The sequence below is a fragment of the Berghia stephanieae genome, chromosome 6 (assembly GCF_034508935.2).
Source record: "Berghia stephanieae isolate SIO BIC M18660-M18661 chromosome 6, UCSD_Bste_1.3, whole genome shotgun sequence".
In the NCBI taxonomy this organism is placed as follows: domain Eukaryota; kingdom Metazoa; phylum Mollusca; class Gastropoda; order Nudibranchia; family Aeolidiidae; genus Berghia; species Berghia stephanieae.
This window is the reverse complement of record NC_088365.1, coordinates 13307303-13329802: the sequence shown is the minus strand read 5'-3', so window position 1 is coordinate 13329802 and position 22500 is coordinate 13307303. Positions and strand designations below refer to the sequence as shown.

The 22500-nt window shown below is 37.5% G+C and overlaps 2 protein-coding genes across 4 annotated transcripts in view; one reads left to right on the top strand and one right to left on the bottom strand.

Moving 5' to 3' along the window:
- The window catches only part of LOC144974521 (protocadherin-like wing polarity protein stan), a 411532-nt gene that overhangs the window by 374182 nt on the left and 14850 nt on the right, over positions 1-22500 (bottom strand). For all 3 annotated transcript variants that reach the window (XR_013645755.1, XM_078917457.1, XM_078917456.1), the window contains exons 2-5: positions 5748-6112; positions 3255-3429; positions 1208-1333; positions 267-510 (exon numbers count right to left, since the gene is read on the bottom strand). Coding sequence is in view for 2 of the 3 variants with exons in the window: in XM_078917457.1 (XP_078773583.1) it covers positions 267-510; positions 1208-1333; positions 3255-3429; positions 5748-6112 (910 nt within the window). In the remaining variant the exon portion in view is untranslated. The remainder of the gene's footprint in view (positions 1-266; positions 511-1207; positions 1334-3254; positions 3430-5747; positions 6113-22500) is intronic.
- LOC144974523 (uncharacterized) overlaps positions 21861-22500 on the top strand; it is a 1655-nt gene continuing 1015 nt past the window's right edge. Inside the window, exon 1 of the mRNA XM_078917460.1 lies at positions 21861-22072. Coding sequence (XP_078773586.1) covers positions 21892-22072 — 181 coding nt within the window. The 5' untranslated portion in view covers positions 21861-21891. The remainder of the gene's footprint in view (positions 22073-22500) is intronic.

Here is a 22500-nt window from a genome sequence, read left to right as displayed (position 1 = left end):
GGTTACTTGAACCATCGGCTAGACGGAGGGGGGGGGGGAGAAGAAAAGAAGGAGAGAGAGAGGGAGGAGAGAGAGAGAGAGAGAGAGAGAGGAGAGGAGAGAGAGAGAGAGAGAGAGAGAGAGAGAGAGAGAGAGAGAGAGAGAGAGAAAGAGAGAAAGACACGGCGGGGGGGGGGGGGGGGGGGGGGGGACAGGGAGACAGAGAGAAAGAAAGACAGCGAGACGGGAAAGGGGGGTGGGGGGAGTAAACATATATATAAACTGACCTCAGGTTGACCTTGAACCGATTCCTGGCCTTGATGGAGGGAAAGGTCAAGTACGATCCTTTCTGGAAATACCTGGACCTCAGCCGGCACTGGGCGTCGTAGAACCCCCCAGAAGGGCACCCCTTGCAGTCGTAGCCCCCAACCCCCGGCGGCCTGGGCTGGCATTGCGACTTGCCCCGGCACAAGTCACTTGGACACGTGAGGGCATCGAACGGTTTGGACGTGTTGAGAGAACAGTCCGCGCCTGGTGAGGAAGACAAAGGATGGCGGGAATTTTGTTGTCATATTTTATGATCGTTGGCAGTCTCGGAATATCATGACATTTCATCAATTTATGTTTTCATTCATCCATTTGTTTATTTATTCATTTATCTTTTCATCTATATATTTATTTAATTATTCATTTATTGATTTATTTATTTAATTATTTAACTATTATTTATTCGTTTATTTATTCCAATTACTAGTAAACTTCGAAAAGTGACCAATTCTTTATTCACCTATCTATTTGTTCATTTATTTATTCATTTATCTATTTCTTCGTCTACTTATCTTTTTTTATTTATCTATTTAATTTATTCAATTATTATTATAGTGAACTTTGTAAAAATGTTCATTTCTTTATTTATAGTTTATTCGTGCCTTTCTTACAATTTTTAAAAATCATTTATTTCATTTATTTTAATTATGAATTTACTTGTTTCTGTGTGTGTGTGTGTGTGTGTGTGTGTGTGTGTGTATGAATAACGTAAATATAGTCATAAATTGCAATTATGTATTCATTCATACATTTGTGTATTTATTTATTCATATGTTTATGTATTCACTCATTTATTTATCTATTTATTCTTATTTATATGTTTATTTACTTGCTTAATTATTTATCTTTATTTATCGGTATATCTATAAATTCATTTATTTATTTAGTCATTGCAACTCACCCTCAAATCCCTCTCGACAGACGCATGTGTAGCCACTCTCCCGTCTGACACACGTACCCCCGTTGTGACACGGGGAACTGTAACACAGGTCGATTTCTGTGTCACACATCTTGGACGCGTTCATACCTGTGTGTAGATACAAAAAAACAAACACACATCAGGAATAGATAGTATGCGATTGGCGAAGAAGGTCACAACATTGCCATCCGGAAGTATAACGGAACAACACACAAAACTAGATATGTGTAACCTTAAACGTTTATAGTCTGGTTAATACAGTTTAGTGAGAATTATAAACGTGGATGGCAAAAAAAAAAAACAATAACAAAGGCCAGGGTGACATCAATACTCAACAGTCGCAACGTCACTTCCTTCCTAATGACGCATGGTAACTTAGTAACACTGGCTCTAAACTATCGGAACAACGGCGGACGCCCGTATAAAATATTTCCCCGGCGAGCATAAAAGCGTATCCAGAGGAAAAAAATAAATAAATTTGATCATGTTTTGACTTTTACACATTCTGATCACAAGGCATATGAACATTTCTAGCCAGAATGAAGAATAAAAAGTACAGATTTTCTATGTTTAGAACCAAGATGGCGGCCGTTGCCGGGCGCGTGACATTAGACTATTGAATCCAATTTCGATCTATCTATACAAACGACATACCGTCAATGTTGACATTATAACATTATATCTACTTTTAAAAATATAATCAGAGACACGGAGGCTAACAAAAGAAGAAGGAGACAGGAAATTGGATGCCTTCCAAAATAAATGCTGGGGAATATTGAGAAAAGATGGCAACACCATGAGGGAATGAGAGGATTTGGGAATAGGATTCAACAGTTGTGACCATCACTATTAATAGCCACAACTATCAACATCTAACCCATCACACTATTAAACACCACCAAACCACAACACCACTACCACACCACCACCACATCAACACCACCAACACTACAAACACCACCACCATCAACACCATCAAACACCAACACACCACCACCCCACCATCAAACACCACAACAACACTACCAAACCACAACACCACCACCACCACCATCAACAACACCACCAACACTACCAACACCACCACCACCACCATCAACAACACTACCAAACCTACCAACACCACCACCCACCACCACCATCAACAACCACAACACTACCAACACCACACCACATCAACAACACCACACACAACCACACAATCAACACCTCACACCACCACCATCAACAACACCACCACAACCATCAACACCACCACCACCATCATCAACAACACCACCACCAACACTACCAACACCACCACCCACCACCACCATCAACAACACCACCAACACTACCAACACCAACACTACCAACACCACCACCCACCACCACCATCAATACTACCAACACCACCACCCACCACCACCATCAACAACACCACCAACACTACCAACAACAACACCACAACCATCAACAACACCACCAACACTACCAACACCACTACCCACCACCATCATCAACAACACCACCAACACTATCAACAACAACACCACCACCATCAACAACACCACCAACACTACCAACACCACCATCCACCAGCACTCTCAACAACAACACCACCACCATCAACAACACCACCATCCACCAGCACTATCAACAACAACACCACCACCATCAACAACACCACCAACACTACCAACACCAACACCCATCACCACCATCAACAACACGATCAACAACACCATCACCCACCACAATCAACACCCACCATCACCCACCACCACCACCAAAAATACCCACCTGCAAATCCATGAGGACAGACACACTTGTAGACCCGTGTAGGATGGATGGATCTGAACAGAACCTTTCGGGTACGAAGCAAAGACCCTACCGCTGAGCCACGCTGCCCCAGCCCATCACCATCAACACCACCACCATCCATCATCAACACCACCACCACCCACCACCATCAACAACACCACCACCAAACCTACCAACACCAGCACTCACCACCACCATCAACAACACCACCACCAACAATACCCACCTGCAAATCCATGAGGACAGACACACTTGTAGACCTGTGTAGGATGGATGGACCTGAACAGAACCTCCCTGGACGCCACCACAGGGCGGGGAATCCCCTCGGCCACGAACGATCGACAGGACTCGAAGTTGATGCACGGTTCTAGGAGGCACAGGTTGTCATCGAACGGCAACACCTGATGGGTGGGTGGGTGGGTGGGTGGGATGAAATCAGATTTTGTTCAACGAGACAATGAATTTGTAACTTGTAAAATATATAAGATGTGAGACAAAGTAAGGAGCAGGCACTGGTGTAATATATAGTCAACCGAGGTTACTTTTTTTTTTAATTGAGCTTTATATAGCGCAATATCCACTAAATGTGCTCAAAGCGCTTTACAAGGGGTCCCTGGTCAACAGCAAAATTTAACATGAAGGACGGGACATGCCTGTTAGGCGATATTACAATTTTTTCGGATGAAGACAACGCTGTTAACGGCCAGGTACTCATTTTACACCTGAGTACGGTGAGAGAATGTGAGTACAGAGCCTTTTCCAAGGACTCAACTATGCGCCGAGCGCGAGGCTCGAACCCAGGGCCTTCCGATCCGAAAGCGAGTGTCATACCACTAGACCACATAGCCGCACTTAGGCCATCCGGGGTTACTGAGGCCACTTAGTAGAATAAAAAAGGTTGCTTTTTAAAAAGTTAAATTCAAGAGTGCTTATTAGATCTATTGGGTTCTAATTATTTAAAAGATAAAAGCTACATGTAATTTAACTTTTGAAATAAGCAATCTTGTTTTCAGTAAGTGGCCTAAGTAACCCCGGGTGGCCTTAGTCGCCCCAGTTGACGGTAGTATGCGCTTGGCTAAGAAGCTCGCAACATTGTCATCCGGAAGTATAACGGACCAAACACACAAAACTATGTGTAGCCTTGAACGTTTATAGTCGGGTTAATACAGTTTAGTGAGAATTACTCATGAACGCATAACATGGCAAAAAACAATAACAAAGACCTGAGTGACGTCAACTTCATACTATCTATAGATAGAATGCGCTTGGCCAAGGAATTCACAACATTGCCATCCGGAAGTATAACGGACCAACACACAAACTCTGTGTAACCATGAACTTTTATAGTCTGGTTAATACAGTTTAGTGAGAACAACTCACAAACGCGGATGGCAAAAACAATAACAAAGGCCTGAGTGACGTCATCTGCATACTATCTATAGATCTGAAATAGTGTGTAAGAAACATTGCCAAACACAGCAAGAAAGAAAAATACTAGAAAAAAAAATAAAATCAGTGCCTGAGATTCGATAACCAGTTGAGGATAACTGATTTTTTTGGGGGGAACGGTTTGTCTTTTTCATTGGAGGAGGAGGAGGAGGAGGAGGAGGAGGAGGAGGAGGAGGAGGAGGAGGAGGAGGAGGAGGAGGAGGAGGAGGAGGAGGAGGAGGAGGAGGAGGAGGAGGAGGAGGAGGAGGAGGAAGAGAAAGATTTGGATCTAGCTGGTATCTGTGTAAGGGAAGGAGAGGTTGAGGGGGGGGGGGGGGCGGCAGAGATGTAAACACTATCACACTGTGCTAGTATGACAAGACCACATAAAACACCCCCAAAAAAATAAGGGATGTGAAAAACATACAAAATGAGGATTTTTCCACCCTAAGCCAAAAGCAAAGAAGCAAAGAAATCTTTGAGCTTTTGTATAGCGCATCATCCACTTAACGATTTCAAATCGCTTTACTAGGAGTATCCAGCCTACAGCATCTCTAACATTAACGGACTAGATATAACGCCTGTAAGGCGATACATACAATTCTTTTTCGAAGGAGACAAAGTTGTTAACGGCATGGAACTCAATTCACACCTGAGTACGTTGAGAGAATGTCAATGAAAAGACTTTTTCAAGGACTCAAATTTGCGCCGCTCAAATCAGGACTCGAACCCTGGACAGAACCGTTCCAAAGGCGAATGACATACCACAAGCAAGAACGCAAAGCCCGGGGGGGTGGGGGGATGCCAGGAACATAAAAACTACCAATCATGTCATGTGTAAACATTAAATCACCAAGCAATAAATAAATAAATAAATAAATAAATAAATAAATAAATAAATAAATAAATAAATAAATAAATAAATAAATAAATAAATAAATAAATAAATTTTAAAAATTAAAAAAAAACAAATACACCAAAAATAATCAATTAAAAAATTATGGAACATTAGAATCTGTCTAATTTGGAACCCTAAAAAAACAAGGAAGTCCAAGGTTTTCAGTTTTGGGAGCAAGGAGGAATGAAGGAATGGGGGGAAGGTATAGGATAATGATCACAACAAGTGTGTATAAAAGGTGCCAGACAAAGCAAGAAAGAAAAATACAAGAAGAAAAAAAAAACAATCCCAAAAAATCAGTCGACCTCGACTGGGGATCGAACCTCAGACCTTCTGATTACCGGTCATACATTGGAAGGTGAAAGAGGGTCAAGTAATATTTCCATGACTCACCAAAGCCTTGGAGAGATTGGCCAGCCGTTCTCGATGGAGGTAGACGACCTCCCTCAGATATTCCTGCCGGTAGAAGACGTCACGTGTCTGACCTTTGACCAGGACCGAGTCCTTGCGCACCGACACGGAGACGTTGAGGATCTGTTCGGGGACGTCCGTGTCGTCCTCCACGTTGATGACGAACACGTTGGCGTTGTTGACGGCCAGGATGGAGGCCAGGGCATCCCGGAAGTAGCTGAGTAACGGGGACAGGAAGGCCTGGACGGTCATCTTGTCCAGCCTGATGGTCACGGCGTTGTGGAGCATCTGCTCGGTGACCAGGCGGACCCACAACATGCACGTGGCGGTCACCTCGGACTTGCCGTCTGAGAATATGAAATAATAACAATATATTTAGATACATATTAATATAAAAAGTCTACATCAACAAAAAATGACTCTTTATACAGAGCATTGTCGCTAAATATAATTTGTTCAAAATGCTAAGAGATGACTACTTCCGGTTGCAATCTTCCACTCAATATGTGCTCAAAACGGTAAGAGACCAAGCAAATGGCGGTCTCCTCCTAATTGCTGTATGAGAAAGTTTGAATTATAACAAAATATCGATGATATCAGAGGTCTGATCCGCCCAAAATGAAAAACAACATAGTGAGCAAAGCTCGTACGTAGACTTCAGAGGTTTGATCCGTCAATCGTGAAAATCGGGACTTCAGAGGTTTGATCCGTCAATCGTGAAAATCGGGACTTCAGAGGTTTGATCCGTCGATCGTGAAAATCGGGACTTCAGAGGTTTGATCCGTCGATCGTGAAAATCGGGACTTCAGAGGTTTGATCCGTCGATCGTGAAAATCGGGACTTCAGAGGTTTGATCCTCTGACCATCGATATATTTATTTATACCAAAGTATACCACAAAACAATGAGCTCTTATACAGAGCATTCATTATCCACTAAATATAAAAACACAAAATGCTAAGCGGTGGTCCAGGGTTCGAGTCCCGAGCGGTGCATAACTGAGTCCTTTAAATAGACTCTTTACTCACATTCTTTCACCATACTGGCCGTTAATACCGTTGTCTCTATCCGAAAAAAGTGTAATATTATCTATCGCCTTATGCGCCATATCTCATGCTACATGTAAAATGTTCCTGTTGGGTACGTTTAGTGGGTATGCCGCTATAATATTATAAGCTCAAGAAGTTGCTTTTTAAGCTCAATTTTATTTGTTCCCCAAGGGGTCGCATCGAATCAAATTCCATTATATACACACACACACACACACACACACACACACACGACCATTGCATCCCTCGACCCAGGTGAATATAAGAATCAAAGCCTGAAAACCAAAAACCTGGTGATTTACTACTGATCTTGTCAACCCGCCATTCCATCCATCTATCAACCAACCCACCCACCTCTCTCTCTCTCTCTCTCTCTCTCTCTCTCTCTCTCTCTCTCTCTCTCTCTCTCTCTCTCTCTGCCTGCTTGCCTGCCTGCCAATCTATTTCTCAAACACACACACACACACACACACACACACACACACACATTCACGCCTGCCCAAAGTCTCAAACAAACAAATAATATACCATAACAAAATATACCGATGTATACACCTATTACACGAAAAAACTCGCACGGACGTGAACACTTAAATTTTTCGTAAAAACTGAATATTTAGCCTCCTTCCTCTAACTCTAAAAAGATTTCAATACTCTGTAATCGAATACATTTGAATTCGATACACGTTGCATCTTACTACCAGATCGATTGTTGTGGCTAACAATACTGTATAATCGAATACATTAGAATTCTATTTACATCTTATTTCCACATCGATTATTATAGCTCGTAAGAAAATACAAAGGGAATTATTTTCATTGGTTCTCATCAATCTTCCTTTTGGGAGCTGAGGGGGAGCCGGAGGGTGGGGGGGGGGGGTGAGGAAGAAAGTAACCCATCGTACTTATCCAGGATAAAAATATCGGGTTGTTCGTTTTTTTGTTGTGTGTTTTGTTTTGTATTTTTGTTTTTTTTTTTTTTTTTTTTTGTTTGTTTGTTTTTTGTTTGTTTGTTTGTTTTTTGTTTGTTTTTTTTTCGTTTTGTTTTTAAGGGTTTTACGGCGCTTGAAAACATTTAGCTCATATCAACGCCAGTAAAAAAGAAGAAAATGGGATAGTAAAAAGTTCTAAAATTACAATTAATATATCCAAGAAAAGGAAGACAGAGAGGAATTGGTTCAAATAGGGAACACATGTAGATTCCAAGAACACACTATCAGTGTACTCAATTTGAGATGATCCAAATGTCTCATCCTGAAACAAGCATAAGTCCCCACTAAAAGGCCACTAAAAGTAACACACTCGAATGTTTACAAGTCATAAATGTAAAACAAAAATAAAACAATACATAACAGAGATATGATCAACAAAACAAAAAAAACATAATCTCTTAAAACTCTATCTATACAGTTGACTACTTTCCTCCCAGATAGGGTATCTGGCCAGGACCAGGACAAAACCAAGCAATCTCATTCCAAGATAAAGACAGAAAACATGTTGGAAAACAGATATAAGGGGATAGAAGACACTGTAAGTAGCTCCCTGTCCACAATGGGAGGTCAGGAACCCCACCCAGATATCTCGGAATGAACTGGATAAAGAATAGAAGGAATGAAATTGCAGGAAGCATGGAGATTGCTACTAAGAAACTTTATGAGAAACAGAATTAAAACAACTTTAAATTAGGATGTTAAGATTTGATTATCATGAAAAAAAAAGTATGATCTGACGACAGAAAAATGCATACAATCTTACAAAGGTGAAAAAAGCATACACATAATAATATACTTTTTTGGCATACAGTTGGCAGCACTGGGATGGGGCACATAATAATAAAACACATCCTTTTTCTTCATTTTCTTTTTCTATTATTTTTCTCCCCCCGGAATGGACCTTTGGAATAGAAAATGGACCTTTTGGCACAGGTTCAATTCCACCCCCAGCCCGTGTTCCATCTTGCATTTTAAATCTATAATATAGTTTAGCTGGACTGTTTGAGGGTGGTATAATTTTTAACCCATTCCAATAGGAAACGGCGAGACAGAGAGAGAGAGAGAGAGAGAGAGAGAGAGAGAAGGGGGAGAGCGGAGGGGGAGAGAGAGAGAGAGAGAGGGGAAGGGAGAGAGAGAGGGAGAGAAAGAAAGAGAAAGTGAGAGAGAGTGAGAGTGAGAGTGAGTGAGAGAGAGAGAGAGAGAGAGAGAGAGAGAGAGAGAGAAAGAGACACAGAGAAATTGCTTATTTAAAAACGATAGAGAGAGAGGAAAGAGAGGGGAGAGTGGGGGGGAGAGGGATAGGGTGGGGGGGGGGGGGGGAGAGAAAAAAAGAGAGAGGGAGAAAAAGAGAAAGAGAGAGAGAGAGAGAGAGAGAGAGAGAGAGAGAGAGAGAGAGAGAGAAATTGCTTATGAACATCGATTATGGAAGGGCTAATAGCGGCCCCAAAGGGCTGTTGAGGGAGGAGGGAGGGGGGGGGTGGGGTGAGCCGCCAACGAGTGGGGTCTAGCTCTAATAATAAGCAAGAGATGGGGAGTGTCAATAAACCCAGCCAATCAAAGGGTCTCATGTATCGGATCGTGTTCCGTCCTGACTGGCGAAGAACCCGGATAATTCCTGTGAAGTTCAATATTGATGCTATTTAAATGACGGCCTTTCGCAACACACGTAATGTAAAAATGTTGCTGCTCGAAGCTCGAAGAAATAAATAAGTGTGTAATTAAATGTAGATAAGCTTCAATTTAACATACGAAAACAGATAAAATGGACGTTTCGGGTTTCCCCTTTATCAACAATACAGGATGAATGAAACACTAGAGACGAATAAGATAATGTGTGGTAGGGGCGTTGTTAAGATGAATATAAACAAAAACGTTTTAGTATCTGCTTTTTTTAGAGTAATGTCACCAAAATGTGCTCAAACCACTGTAAATAAGGTCCTAAGCCAACAACAACACTAAACATAATGTAGGAGGAGAAATGACGTCCGTGAGGTGCTCTTACTATTTTCTTTTTTTAATTCTCCAGAGGCAACGCTGTTACCAAGCCAGCTACTGATTTTACACATGAGTGCGGTGAGAGAATGAAGGCTAAGTAAAAAATCTTTTCAAGGACTCCACTTTGCGCCACCTAGATCGGGACTCGAACCAGGGACCTAATGTTCAAAAGGCGAGTACCATACCACTAGACAGATCTGCCTACCTGGACTTGGAAAAATTCGTAGTTTTCGTTTTAACTCTCTCATTACCAGGCATTTTCATAATTTTCCCTGAAAATTCACACCCACCCAACACAAAAATAGATTCTTTTCTACTCAAACAGAAAAGGAACAAGTACATTCTATACATAATATTGTCCAGTGCCTAATTTTTATCGCTAGAAAAAAAATATTTTTTTAAATAATTTGTGATGTACAAAAATATCAGAATGAGAAAACTGTTGGTTGCATCGTAACGAATGTGATGATTTTCCTATGGATAGTGAGGAGGGGGTTAACATATCAGACACTAAAACTAGAAATACAAGTAAAAATTACCAATTTGTCATTAATATTAACATGTTAAAATATTGCTTTTAACTCCCTTATAGACTAGTTACGGCAACAACAAAAACATGGTTTTCAAGAAGTTTTATTGAATCAAAGATCTTTATATAATTGTCGGTTTGGAGCCAAAAAAAAAAAAAAATCCGTGGTTCTACGAAATGTTGGTAGTAGCTGGCAGGTCGGCACGAGAGCACAAAGCCACAGGATTACTAACCGTGAAAAGTCAGAAAAGCCAAGGGTTTGAGGAGAGTCCTTGTCCACACTTGATTGGTGCCACCACACTAACACATTGAAACAACACACTGAATCAACAACACATTGAGACAACACATTGAATCAACATTTGTACAGAGCCCTTTCTTGTTCTCACAAAACACAATTATTTTTTTTTTCTTTTTTCTTTTGTTTTGTTTGGGGCTTGTTTTTGTTTTTGTCCGATTAACGTTAAGAAAACGGGATAAACTCCCAAATTGTGCGGCTATGTGGTTTTGTGGTATAAAAGCACGCGCTTTCGGATCGGAATGTCCTGGGTTCGAGCCTCGCTCGGCGCATATTTGTGTCCTTGGAAAAGGGTCTTTACTCACATTATCTCACCGTACTCAGGTGTAAAATGAGTACATGGGTGTTAACTGCGCAGTCTCTGTCAGAAAGAAAATGTAAAATCGCCTTGCAGGCGACATGTCTCTTTATTCATTTTACTTGTTGATGTCGGTCGGTGACCCTTTGTAAAGCACCTTGAGCACGTTTAGTGGATATTGCTCTATATAAAACCTTAAGCTCAAACTAAAATTGCTCTGAATGACAAGTATGTAACGAACACGCCTAAAACGAATTGACGAAAAGTAAAGAACGCTTGTCTATGTCTCATTAAATAAAATATACACAACTATTGACATGTACTTATTCTAAAGAACTTTATTATTAAAACCAATGTAGATATTATTTTTGAACCCCACATTTAATTAGCTATTTTTAATTACCTATTTACCAGCAGTGAATGGGTAGCTGGGTCTGTTACGTCTGGTGGAAAGCACTTTGTGATAGACTAACGTCCTGCCTAACAAAGGATAGCAAGCAACTGCTATTGTCTGTTTCACGCTATAGAAACCGGTATAGAAACCGGCTCTATGGGCCTAATGGATCTGAAGGACTACTACTGCTACTACTATTTACCCTATAAACTCGACACGATAACTAGGCAAGCACCCAGTGGCGAGAGCTTCATACGGTCTCTTCTCCTCCACACTAAACCAAAAGAAAATCCAAAAAAAAAATCGAGCTTTTATATAGCTCAATATCCACTAAACGTGCTCAAATCGCTTTACAAAGAGTCCTGATCAACAGCAACACTTAACATTTAGGACGGGACAAGGCGCCTGTTAGGTGATATTACATTTTTTTTTTTCGACAGAGACATCGCTGTTACCGGCCAGGTACTCATTTTACACCTGAGAGAATGTAAGCAAAGAGCCTTTCCCAAGGACTCTGTAAGAGAGTTAGCTTATAGCAAGTGGGTTTAATGAGTTCACAGTGCTTGTATATCAGTTAAACTTGGTCATTATATTGAGTAGTCTAGGACAGTTTTACGTTCCAAAGTTAAAGGATTGGTCATTATATTGAGTACTAGAAAATTACTTTCTTTGATCGGTGTTACTTGGTTATTGGGGATAATAGCATCAAATTATAGTTGGAATTTATTATTTGGGCGTACAGATTATTTGGGCGTACTGAACTAACGTTTACCAAAAGTAATATTATATCATAAAAGGCGGGGTTTAACACCAATATGTAGGAATTGACGTTTCAGGTTTGATTATGATTTGGTCTTACTCTTAGGGGTTGGATTATAGACTGACAAGGAACTGTCAAAACTGCAAGGGGGCGTGGAAACAATGGAACTGTGGGTAAAATTTTGATAGGGATAAAAGAGGATGTTTTGAGGAAAACGGGAGGATTCAACTTGACCATGAGCTGCACACTTTAAACCTTTTGTGCTCACCATCATTTATTTGCTTTTACGAACTTAGAAATATTCCACGTATATTGAAAATGGTTACTTAGGCAAACTGACTTTACATGTGGACTGATTTTACGGATTTGGAATTTATGAAACTGATTGAATTATGACAATGCTATTTGATTTGGATTTGGAATTTATCATGATTTGGATTTTGAATTTATCACAAACAAATAAACTGTAAGAAATGAAACTTGGAATCTGGACTTTTATTTGAATGTTTTGGTGTTGTGCATTCAATTATCATCACCGGCCCTTGAACTCTTTCGTCATTATTAACATCTACAACACAACGCAAAGGATAATACTACCATCTATGAAAAACACCACTATGCGATCATAAGCCATTACATATGTGTGCAACTACGCCACATTATGTATCTAATTTGGTGTCGTGAATCAGGATTCTTATATATCTTTATTTGGAGCCCTGATACCATGATGTAAAGATGTTATCATTCCGAACCATGGAAACACAAGAAATGTATATTGTTGCGGTGTTAACATCTATTAAAGTTTTTGTGAGACTCGAATTTTGAAGTGAAAATTGTGAACAGATAGGAAAATAGTTTTATTTGGGAAAGAAAATGAATATCAATTTTGAAGGTGAAGCAGTGGAATTATTTTGTATTGAAATATGAAAAAAAAATATTGAAATTATAGATGATTCCTAAAATTCTGACAAAAGACATATTTTAAAAAAATAAATAAATATACTAAATAATATTTAAATTAAGAGTCACAGATAGAAAAGGAAATTTTAAAAAATATAGATATATAGGGCAATATATTATATTCAAAAAGTGAAAACAATATATTATAGAACGGCAAAATAATAATAATAATAATAATAATAATAATAATAATAATAATAATATAATAATAATAATAATAATAATAATAATAATAATATAATAATAATAATAATAATAATAATATAATAATAATAATAATGCATTGATGCTATACGTATTTTATTAATTAAAAGAAGAGAGGGAGAGATGAAAATAAAAATTGCAGTATTTAAATGAATATTTTAGTGCGTTTTATTTTTCAAAATAAATGAAAATGCGTTTACTTACAATCAAGCGTTTCGGAATAGATCTTCGAATATTAATTTGTACCGTTAATGGCAATGTTTTGTTAATATCAGTAACAAAGATGTGTCGATTTTTATTTCAATTTTTGTATGTTACTGTTGGAATTACATAAACAGTTGGTCCATTATTTAAGGTTGTTACGTTTTATTTTCTGTCAAAATGACTCAAGAAGACGATGGCAATAAAAACACGTAAATTCTAAGTTTTGATAATTGAAAAATGTCTTATGGTATTTATTGTTATATTACAACATCATTGATTATATTTCTCTCCCGTCAATAGGGATGAATTGGTAGGTTGATATTGACTCTTTGAGATTCATGGGTTCATGACAAAGAGCAAAGTTTTATATCTGTTTGTATTCTTGGTAATAAATGTGTGGTTAACGCAGCCAAGTAATCGACAACAGAGCTTATTTAGTTGTGTAATGAGACATGGCGTTATAATAGATTACATAAGACATTTGGATTTTATCACTGGAAATTAAGTTGAAATGATTTATGCGGAATATGAGTCAATCGTTGTTTTGTTTAGTTTTGTTTTGAAACGCGTTTAATCGTGATTTTTAAAGGAGACATATTCTCATAATAACGGAATAACGGACTTTTGGTTTAAAGTCGGAGAACAAATAAAATGACGGAGTATTAATTATTATGAAAGACTGATGTCTTGTAATGGGAGTTAAAATGTTATTACGGAAGAATAACAAAATATTGAAAATGCATTACCATGTCATGTGAGCTGATAATATTTGTGACACAAGTGGTTAACTTGTTAAGAATCAGCGAATTATAAGTAACCCATATGGTAAAATGCTGTATATGCATATTGGGTAAATAAGCGCAGTGATGTAAGACGCGGTAATTAAAGTGCACACGGTTTAAATTACGAGACGCAGGAATGAGGCGTTCGGGAATATTTTATTTTGCGTTTGATTAAAGCGCATGGTTTAACATTATGAAATGATGCAGAAGGCGGAGAATTTTTATAAATACGATGCGCGTGGTTAAAGCGCACACAATTATCAATGCTATATTAAGAGGCGCGAGATAACGTCGCAATGAGTTATATGAATATTTTTATAAGCCGAGGGCAAAGGCGCGAAACATTGAATTTTTATTGACCAGAGTGTATATCGTTTCTGCAAATATTTTGATTATCATATTTTTCTCCTATAGATTCGCTGTTGTAATTGTAATCAATATTTACTGCGTGGTTTGAATTTAACATTTATATCATAAAGTGTGTAACTGAGTTGAAGAAGAAGTTATGTTCAATTGTCAAATCTTAAGTGTGTAATCAATCGGCAATCAGTTGAAATGGTAGGAAGTGCTACGATAACATAAACAAAATCATATTTCATTAAATTAGGGATTTTCTAAGGGGAATAATTCGAGTTAATCAAAGGCAGAAGTAGTGTTTGCACTAAAACATGATACAGTCATCACGAAAGAGGACACTTGCAACCATCAGTCATAACGGGAACGCTGATGACAACGACAGAGGCAACTCAAACACAGCCACAACAGAGGTCGGGAAATGTCCTAATCCCTTTGGTCTATCCACGAATACATTAAAATGGAGTAACAATCTCGACTACGCCATTGATACGTCCAGAATCAACACAATCTACAGACTACAAATACACAGCAACCTCAATTACATCGTACCTTTCAACTTATACAAACTTGACAGAATTCATAAAATAATATCTGTATCAACACAGATTTCTTCCATGAACCTTTTTTATATTTACATTCTTTATTGAACAATTGGATTACTTGTATTTACTTCTACGACAACAATACCCAACGATGTACGATGTCAATAATTACATAAACGTTCAAGATACGATTGTTTTTACAAAAATGATGTCCAATTGTGAACAATACTACTTCCATCATATTCAGTGGTGAGCGTATTCAAATTTAAACTTATGTCAATATACAAGTGTGCAGCACCCATATCTACAACTTATAAACATTGAATATTATAATAACGCCTGTCTTAGTATCATTGTAAAAGATAAAGGCTATATATGTATATAAGACAATGCAGGAAAAAGTATCGCAAAACGCCACATGAGCGATTTCCTTGGATTCATTATCGTATGATATTCAACAACCTGCGTTCAAATAACGAAAATATTGTTGACCTTATTCGACCCTACTACATACACTACTAGACTACGTTATTGTTACATCATCTACCTGGTGTTTGGACTCACGTCACCCACCGGTACTCTACAGATTACATCATCTACCTGGTGTGTACTCACATGCCACCTCATCAAAACTCGATCAACAAACACAGACAATTACAACACACGACCTCTGTCGACTACTACACACGAACTCTGTGTCAACACATGGCTGAGTTCACAACTTTCTTTTGACTTGCTGGATAAGTCAAACTTCATTTAAATTCAAGATCTCGCACACAGTTAATCTTGAATTTTTACAATTTCATCTACAATGAGACTCAACGTATACACAAGACAACCACAAATATCAACGAGGAGAATCGACCCAGATGCCGGAGATGAATGGATTACAGCGACGTCACAAGACCAGAAACAACCCAACAGGTTAAGCATACGTTTGCTACCTGTAGAGTCTTTTTTCGTCCCAAATTCAAAAGACTCGAACAAATACAACACACTAATTCAAAAGTTGGTCACTTTAGTAACAGCCCACAATCACATACTGTGTTAGATTTTACTTATTTAGTTATTTACACTGTACTAAATATGAATAAGTCGGACAGACTAATGACTGATTATTTACTAAACACTAAATATGTGATGTGAACAAGTCGGACAGACTAATGTCTGATTATTTATTAAACACTAAATATTTGAATGTGAAGACATTATGGTGATAATTCGAAGACATTTACAGAGGAAAAAGTTTTTAATTAATTAACAATAATTAAATTGAATTTATGACACTTGGGCTATTCAGTGACCACAACACACACAACAATGCAACACGTAGACTAGATACAATCCACCTCAACTCTTATAGTTGATATATTTTTTTCATTACATGAAAACTCATTCTTAATGGAGACAATGACTTAATTAACAATTACTGACAATTTTTACAGGATGACCATTCTCAAAACGAACGGATTACTGAGAAATGTGACCTCTGATGGATGACCACAAAGAACAATTTGATATCAATGAAGTTGTAAACTACACCCTGATGACTTAAAAAGCTTAAAAAATTGAAACATCAACAATGAACAATGAATGATAATAACTTCAACTTGAATTTTAAAATGATGATAATGCTATTATTATGATTTATTTTTAAATATTTTTTATTACTAATTGAAATGTAATCCTTCGTATATGGATCTAGATGTCTATAATACATTATTTGTACCACATATTATAAGTAGGAATTAATGTAATAATGTTGTTTAAATGGAATCATACAATATAAGGGAATATACAAGGTACTGGTTTTGATATGTCAGTAAATGAGTAGACATACATGGAAGCTGAAATTATCACCCATGTCGTGAAGAGTTGAATTTGAGATTGAATAAGACAACGTGAGTATATCACAAATGGAATTTGAACCATCCTTTTTCACGCAATACTATTTATGTGTGATGGGATATGACGAGAATTAAACACTTTTATTGCTATGAAGATGGAAGTTAAGGTGAAAAGATATTTTTTCTTTGAACTTTTAATTACTTGATATCTTACTGTCAATGTTGTAATGCCTTAAAAAGTATAATCGATAAATATATAAATGTTTAATCAACTTTCGTGTTGGTAAATTTAAATTTTAATCACTTTTAAATGATAGATACCTTACTGTTGATGTTGTAATTTGAAAGAAAAAAAAATAATCTATAATCGATATATATATCTATTTAGATGTTGTAATCAAATTTGATGTTTGTGAATTTATCAATGTTGTAATACTATAAAACCTATAATTGATATATATGAATGTTGTAATCAACTTTGGTGTTTTTGAATTTAAAGTTTAAAGTTTTTAAATATTTAACTGGTATAAGTATTATCATTTTAACATTTATTTATTACATTTTAGTTGGACATTACATATATATTTAATCTCTCACTGTAATTTTTTTGAATTGAAATTGTTTTAAAGTCAATTTAAATTCTAAGAAAGGGGCGTATGTAAGAGAGTTAGCTTATAGCAAGTGGGTTTAATGAGTTCACAGTGCTTGTATATCAGTTAAACTTGGTCATTATATTGAGTAGTCTAGGACAGTTTTACGTTCCAAAGTTAAAGGATTGGTCATTATATTGAGTACTAGAAAATTACTTTCTTTGATCGGTGTTACTTGGTTATTGGGGATAATAGCATCAAATTATAGTTGGAATTTATTATTTGGGCGTACAGATTATTTGGGCGTACTGAACTAACGTTTACCAAAAGTAATATTATATCATAAAAGGCGGGGTTTAACACCAATATGTAGGAATTGACGTTTCAGGTTTGATTATGATTTGGTCTTACTCTTAGGGGTTGGATTATAGACTGACAGGGAACTGTCAAAACTGCAAGGGGCGTGGAACAATGGAACTGTGGGTAAAATTTTGATAGGGATAAAAGAGGATGTTTCGAGGAAAACGGGAGGATTCAACTTGACCATGAGCTGCACACTTTAAACCTTTTGTGCTCACCATCATTTATTTGCTTTTACGAACTTAGAAATATTCCACGTATATTGAAAATGGTTACTTAGGCAAACTGACTTTACATGTGGACTGATTTTACGGATTTGGAATTTATGAAACTGATTGAATTATGACCATGCTATTTGATTTGGATTTGGAATTTATCATGATTTGGATTTTGAATTTATCACAAACAAATAAACTGTAAGAAATGAAACTTGGAATCTGGACTTTTATTTGAATGTTTTGGTGTTGTGCATTCAATTATCATCACCGGCCCTTGAACTCTTTCGTCATTATTAACATCTACAACACAACGCAAAGGATAATACTACCATCTATGAAAAACACCACTATGCGATCATAAGCCATTACATATGTGTGCAACTACCCCACAACTCATCTATACGCCGAGCTAGGCTCGAGCCCAGGATCTTCAGATCCGAAAGTAAGTGTCATACCACAAGACCAAATAGCCGCACTAGTGGAGACTGAAACGACCAAACTGTGGACGGCCAAAACAGTCGGTAATCTGATGACGTTTTGGCCTGACAGGAAGAGGAGCGTGGACAAGAAAGTTTCAAACTTGACACTTGTTGGAAGTGTCAGGTTTGACAGTTTGAGACTATTAAAGTGTCACATTTCAGAATTTTGAAGTGTCACGTTTGAGACTTTTCAAGTGTCACGTTTGAGAACATTAAAGTGCCACGTTTGAGAATTTTGAAAGGTGACATTTGAGAATTTTGAAGGGTTGTGTTTGACACTTTTAAAATGTCACGTTTGAGAATTTTCAAGTGTCACAGTTTAGAGTTTTGAAGTGTCACATTTGAGAATTTTGAAGTGTCAAGTTTGAGACTTTTGAGGTGTAACATTTGAGAATTTTGAGGTGTAACATTTGAGAATTTTGAGGTGTAACATATGAGAATTTTGAGGTGTAACATTTGAGAATTTTGAGGTGTAACATTTGAGAATTTTGAGGTGTAACATTTGAATTTAAGAATTTTGAGGTGTCACATGTGAGACATGTGAAGTGTCATGTTTGAAAACGTTTGAAACGTCAAGTTTGACAATTTTGAAGTGTCATGTTTGACAATTTTGAAGTGCCATGTTTGACAATTTTGAAGTGTCATGTTTGAGAAAAAAAAAAAGATGGGGTCAATCTAAATTGATTGAAAATGACGAAAATGTTTCCTGGCCAAATTTTTTTTTTAAAGTGTTTTGTAATTTACTGAGAACTGAGTATCAATCTTGTATTATCAATATGACCGTGTCCACTACAAAAGACATGGTTACCGGTATGTGCGTGGGGGAAAGAGTCTGTGTGTGTTTGTGTGTCAGTGTGTGTGTGTGTGTGTGTGTGTGTGTGTGTGTGTGTGTACTAGTGTATGAAGGACCAGAGAACAGGTTTGAAGTTGGGGGGGGTAGCTTGGTCAATACGGTATTATTGTACAAACATTACAACACTATAACAAAACATGAAAAAAAAAGTGTTTAGTGAAGAAGAAAAAAATCAAAGGGGGTGTCAGTATGTAATTCAGTTTACAGTGTATTAGTATTAGTAGTGTCCTGGGGATTGGCGACGTGTAGACTGTTAGGTCTATAGACTAAAGATAAACGCGCCGGCGCGCGTGCACACACAATGGCCACAAATCAACTTTAATATGTAACAATGACGATCAGAAGGCAACGTTTGGCAAATTGGAGAGCAGGTATTGGTGAAAGATTTTTTTTTAATCTGTAAAAGGTGTCTATGAAACAGTGTCAGACAAATCAGAAAGAACAATCAAAATTGCAAGACCCCCCCCCCCCCCCACCCCCACGGAAAAAAAATCAGCCTGCCTCCTCGAATGGGACTGGAACCTCAGACCTAATTACCGGTCAGACGTGCTGCCATTACATTACACCACAGACGCTTCACAATAGCGTTTCCGCTGTGGTGAACTCTTTTCCGCATCACAATAAATAAACATCATTGGACACGACAGGACAAGGACGAAGAGTTTTGAGTTTGAGTGGCCCCATTCTTATTTATAAAATACACGATATCATCAAAGAGGAAAAATTATGGAGCAGGCAGTTGTGTAGGATAAAAAATCTGACAAGGTGTTTATGAATCAGGGTCAGACACAAAGCTGAAAGAATTTTTATAATCATTAAAAAAAAAAATTGCCAGACTCGACTTCCCCAAACCACTACCAGCTACCAGCTCTTAATTCGTTATCCAATCGTTTTCTGGCAATAGTCCACCACTGCCAGCCCCCCCCCCCCTCCCCCCTCCCCCCTCCCCCCACCATCACAGTCGTCGATGCCAAAATTGGAACAAAAAGCGAAGGGGAAATACACCCAGTATGCACTCAATCACTCAATATCCATATTATGCAGAAGTGTAAACTTATGACGGGAGATTTGATAGCAAAATTAGTACAATAGGGGTCGCTCTTCGCACAAATCATCATCATCATCATCATCATCATCATCATCATCATCATCATCATCATCATCATCATCATCATCATCATCATCAATAGGGCATTCCAGGCCTTACAGTTACAGTGTAGTTCGAAGATGACGTCACTCAAGTCTTTCTTATTGTTTTTTGCCATCCGCGTTTATGAGTAATGCTCACTGAACTGTATTAACCCGATTATAAACGTTCATGGATACACACAGTTTTGTGTGTTGGTCCGTTATACTTCCGGATGGCAATGTTATGAGCTTCTTAGCCAAGCTCATACTATCTATATCCTGATCAACGAGAGTTTTGATCATATTGCCCAACCAACCACCAGCCTTGTTTCCATATTTTGGCCATTTAACCCTATTTCCATACTAAAATAGAAAGTCCTATTTCCTGATTTGGGGTCCATTTGGCCCCCATGACTTGCAAAGAGAAAAATACTAGAAAGTCCTATTTCCTGATTTGGGGTCCATTTGGCCCCCATGACTTGCAAAGAGAAAAATACTAGAAAGTCCTATTTCCTGAATTGGGGTCCATTTGGCCCACATGACTTGCATAGTAAAATACTCGAAAGTCCTATTTATTTCTTATTTGAGGGCCGTTTAACCCCCATGATTTTACTACGGAAAAGTCAGTTAAAATCATATTTTCTCATTAAATGTATATAGGCAATATAAGTTTACATCATTTTGTTGTTTTTGTTGTGACATTATGCATCTATTTATTTAGTGACATAGTCGTGTCAATACGATCCACAACTTACTAGTAGATGGCATCTACAATCATTGACTTGGTCATTTTGTTTCCTGTTTGCTGTCCAATATGATGAGCGCCAGTTTCAGTTACCTACTTTTTCATCAACTCTAATTAAGAAACATCCAAGTAAGTACTAACTCATTACTTTTTTTCCTTAGATGTGTGATGTATGAAGATTATTCTGACACCTATCCTATGTAACGAAAAATGAATTGATAGTATCGCTAATTTTATGATTGTAGTACCAGCTAGAATCGCCAAATATGAAATGATGAAACAATAATGGATAAATGAAAGCGCTAATACTCAATATAATGTTTCTTCCAATACTTGCCTTACTTTCGCTTCTCGATTATCTTTTATTCTTGTGTGTACCCTACCTAACCACATATTTGTTTGTAACTTCTTATGACAAGTGATTTATTTTCTTGTACCGTTATTCAATCTCTAGGTGAACTAAATTAGCTTAAATGTCTACATTATGTTTCAATCATATTGAATTGATATTATTGCTTTAGAATTTTTGAATCTGCTAACTAAATGATTTGTATGTTGCTGGGTGTTTTTTTTTTAATTTTCAGCCATCTGTTGTGTGGTCTAAATTATGTTGCATTGGACCTAAACCATGACGAATGGAGAAAGTGTAATATCCTTGGTAGTTGGAATGCTCAGATATACATTGAGTTGCAGTCTGCTGGGGCAACCCCAGTGCATGAGGAAGGTATGTCACCTACTATTTATTTAAAACTGAATGGTACCTTTTACATTTATCTGTGTAATGGTTGTTAGCTCGAAGTTAATAACAGGCATCATATGAAATCTAATATGTTTGCATTGTTGGCTAGTTACAATGGGATAATGTGTTTATTTTTTTGTTTTTGTCGTGTGTTTTAGTAATTTCTTTCACTCCCATGATACCTTCTATGAAAAATATTATGCTGATCTCCAATGAGAATATGAGTTTCAATTCTGATTGTTAGAATGTCATTTCTCCAAACAGTAACAGCATTATCAAGTATGTTTCTATTGTATGAAATAGTAAAATAAATATTAAGTTGGTGTAAGATTAGCTTATCTTTAACCAGTGAATTGACAGAATATCAGCAATTAATAATGCAAGATAAAGATGACCTGTTGCAAATCGAGTTC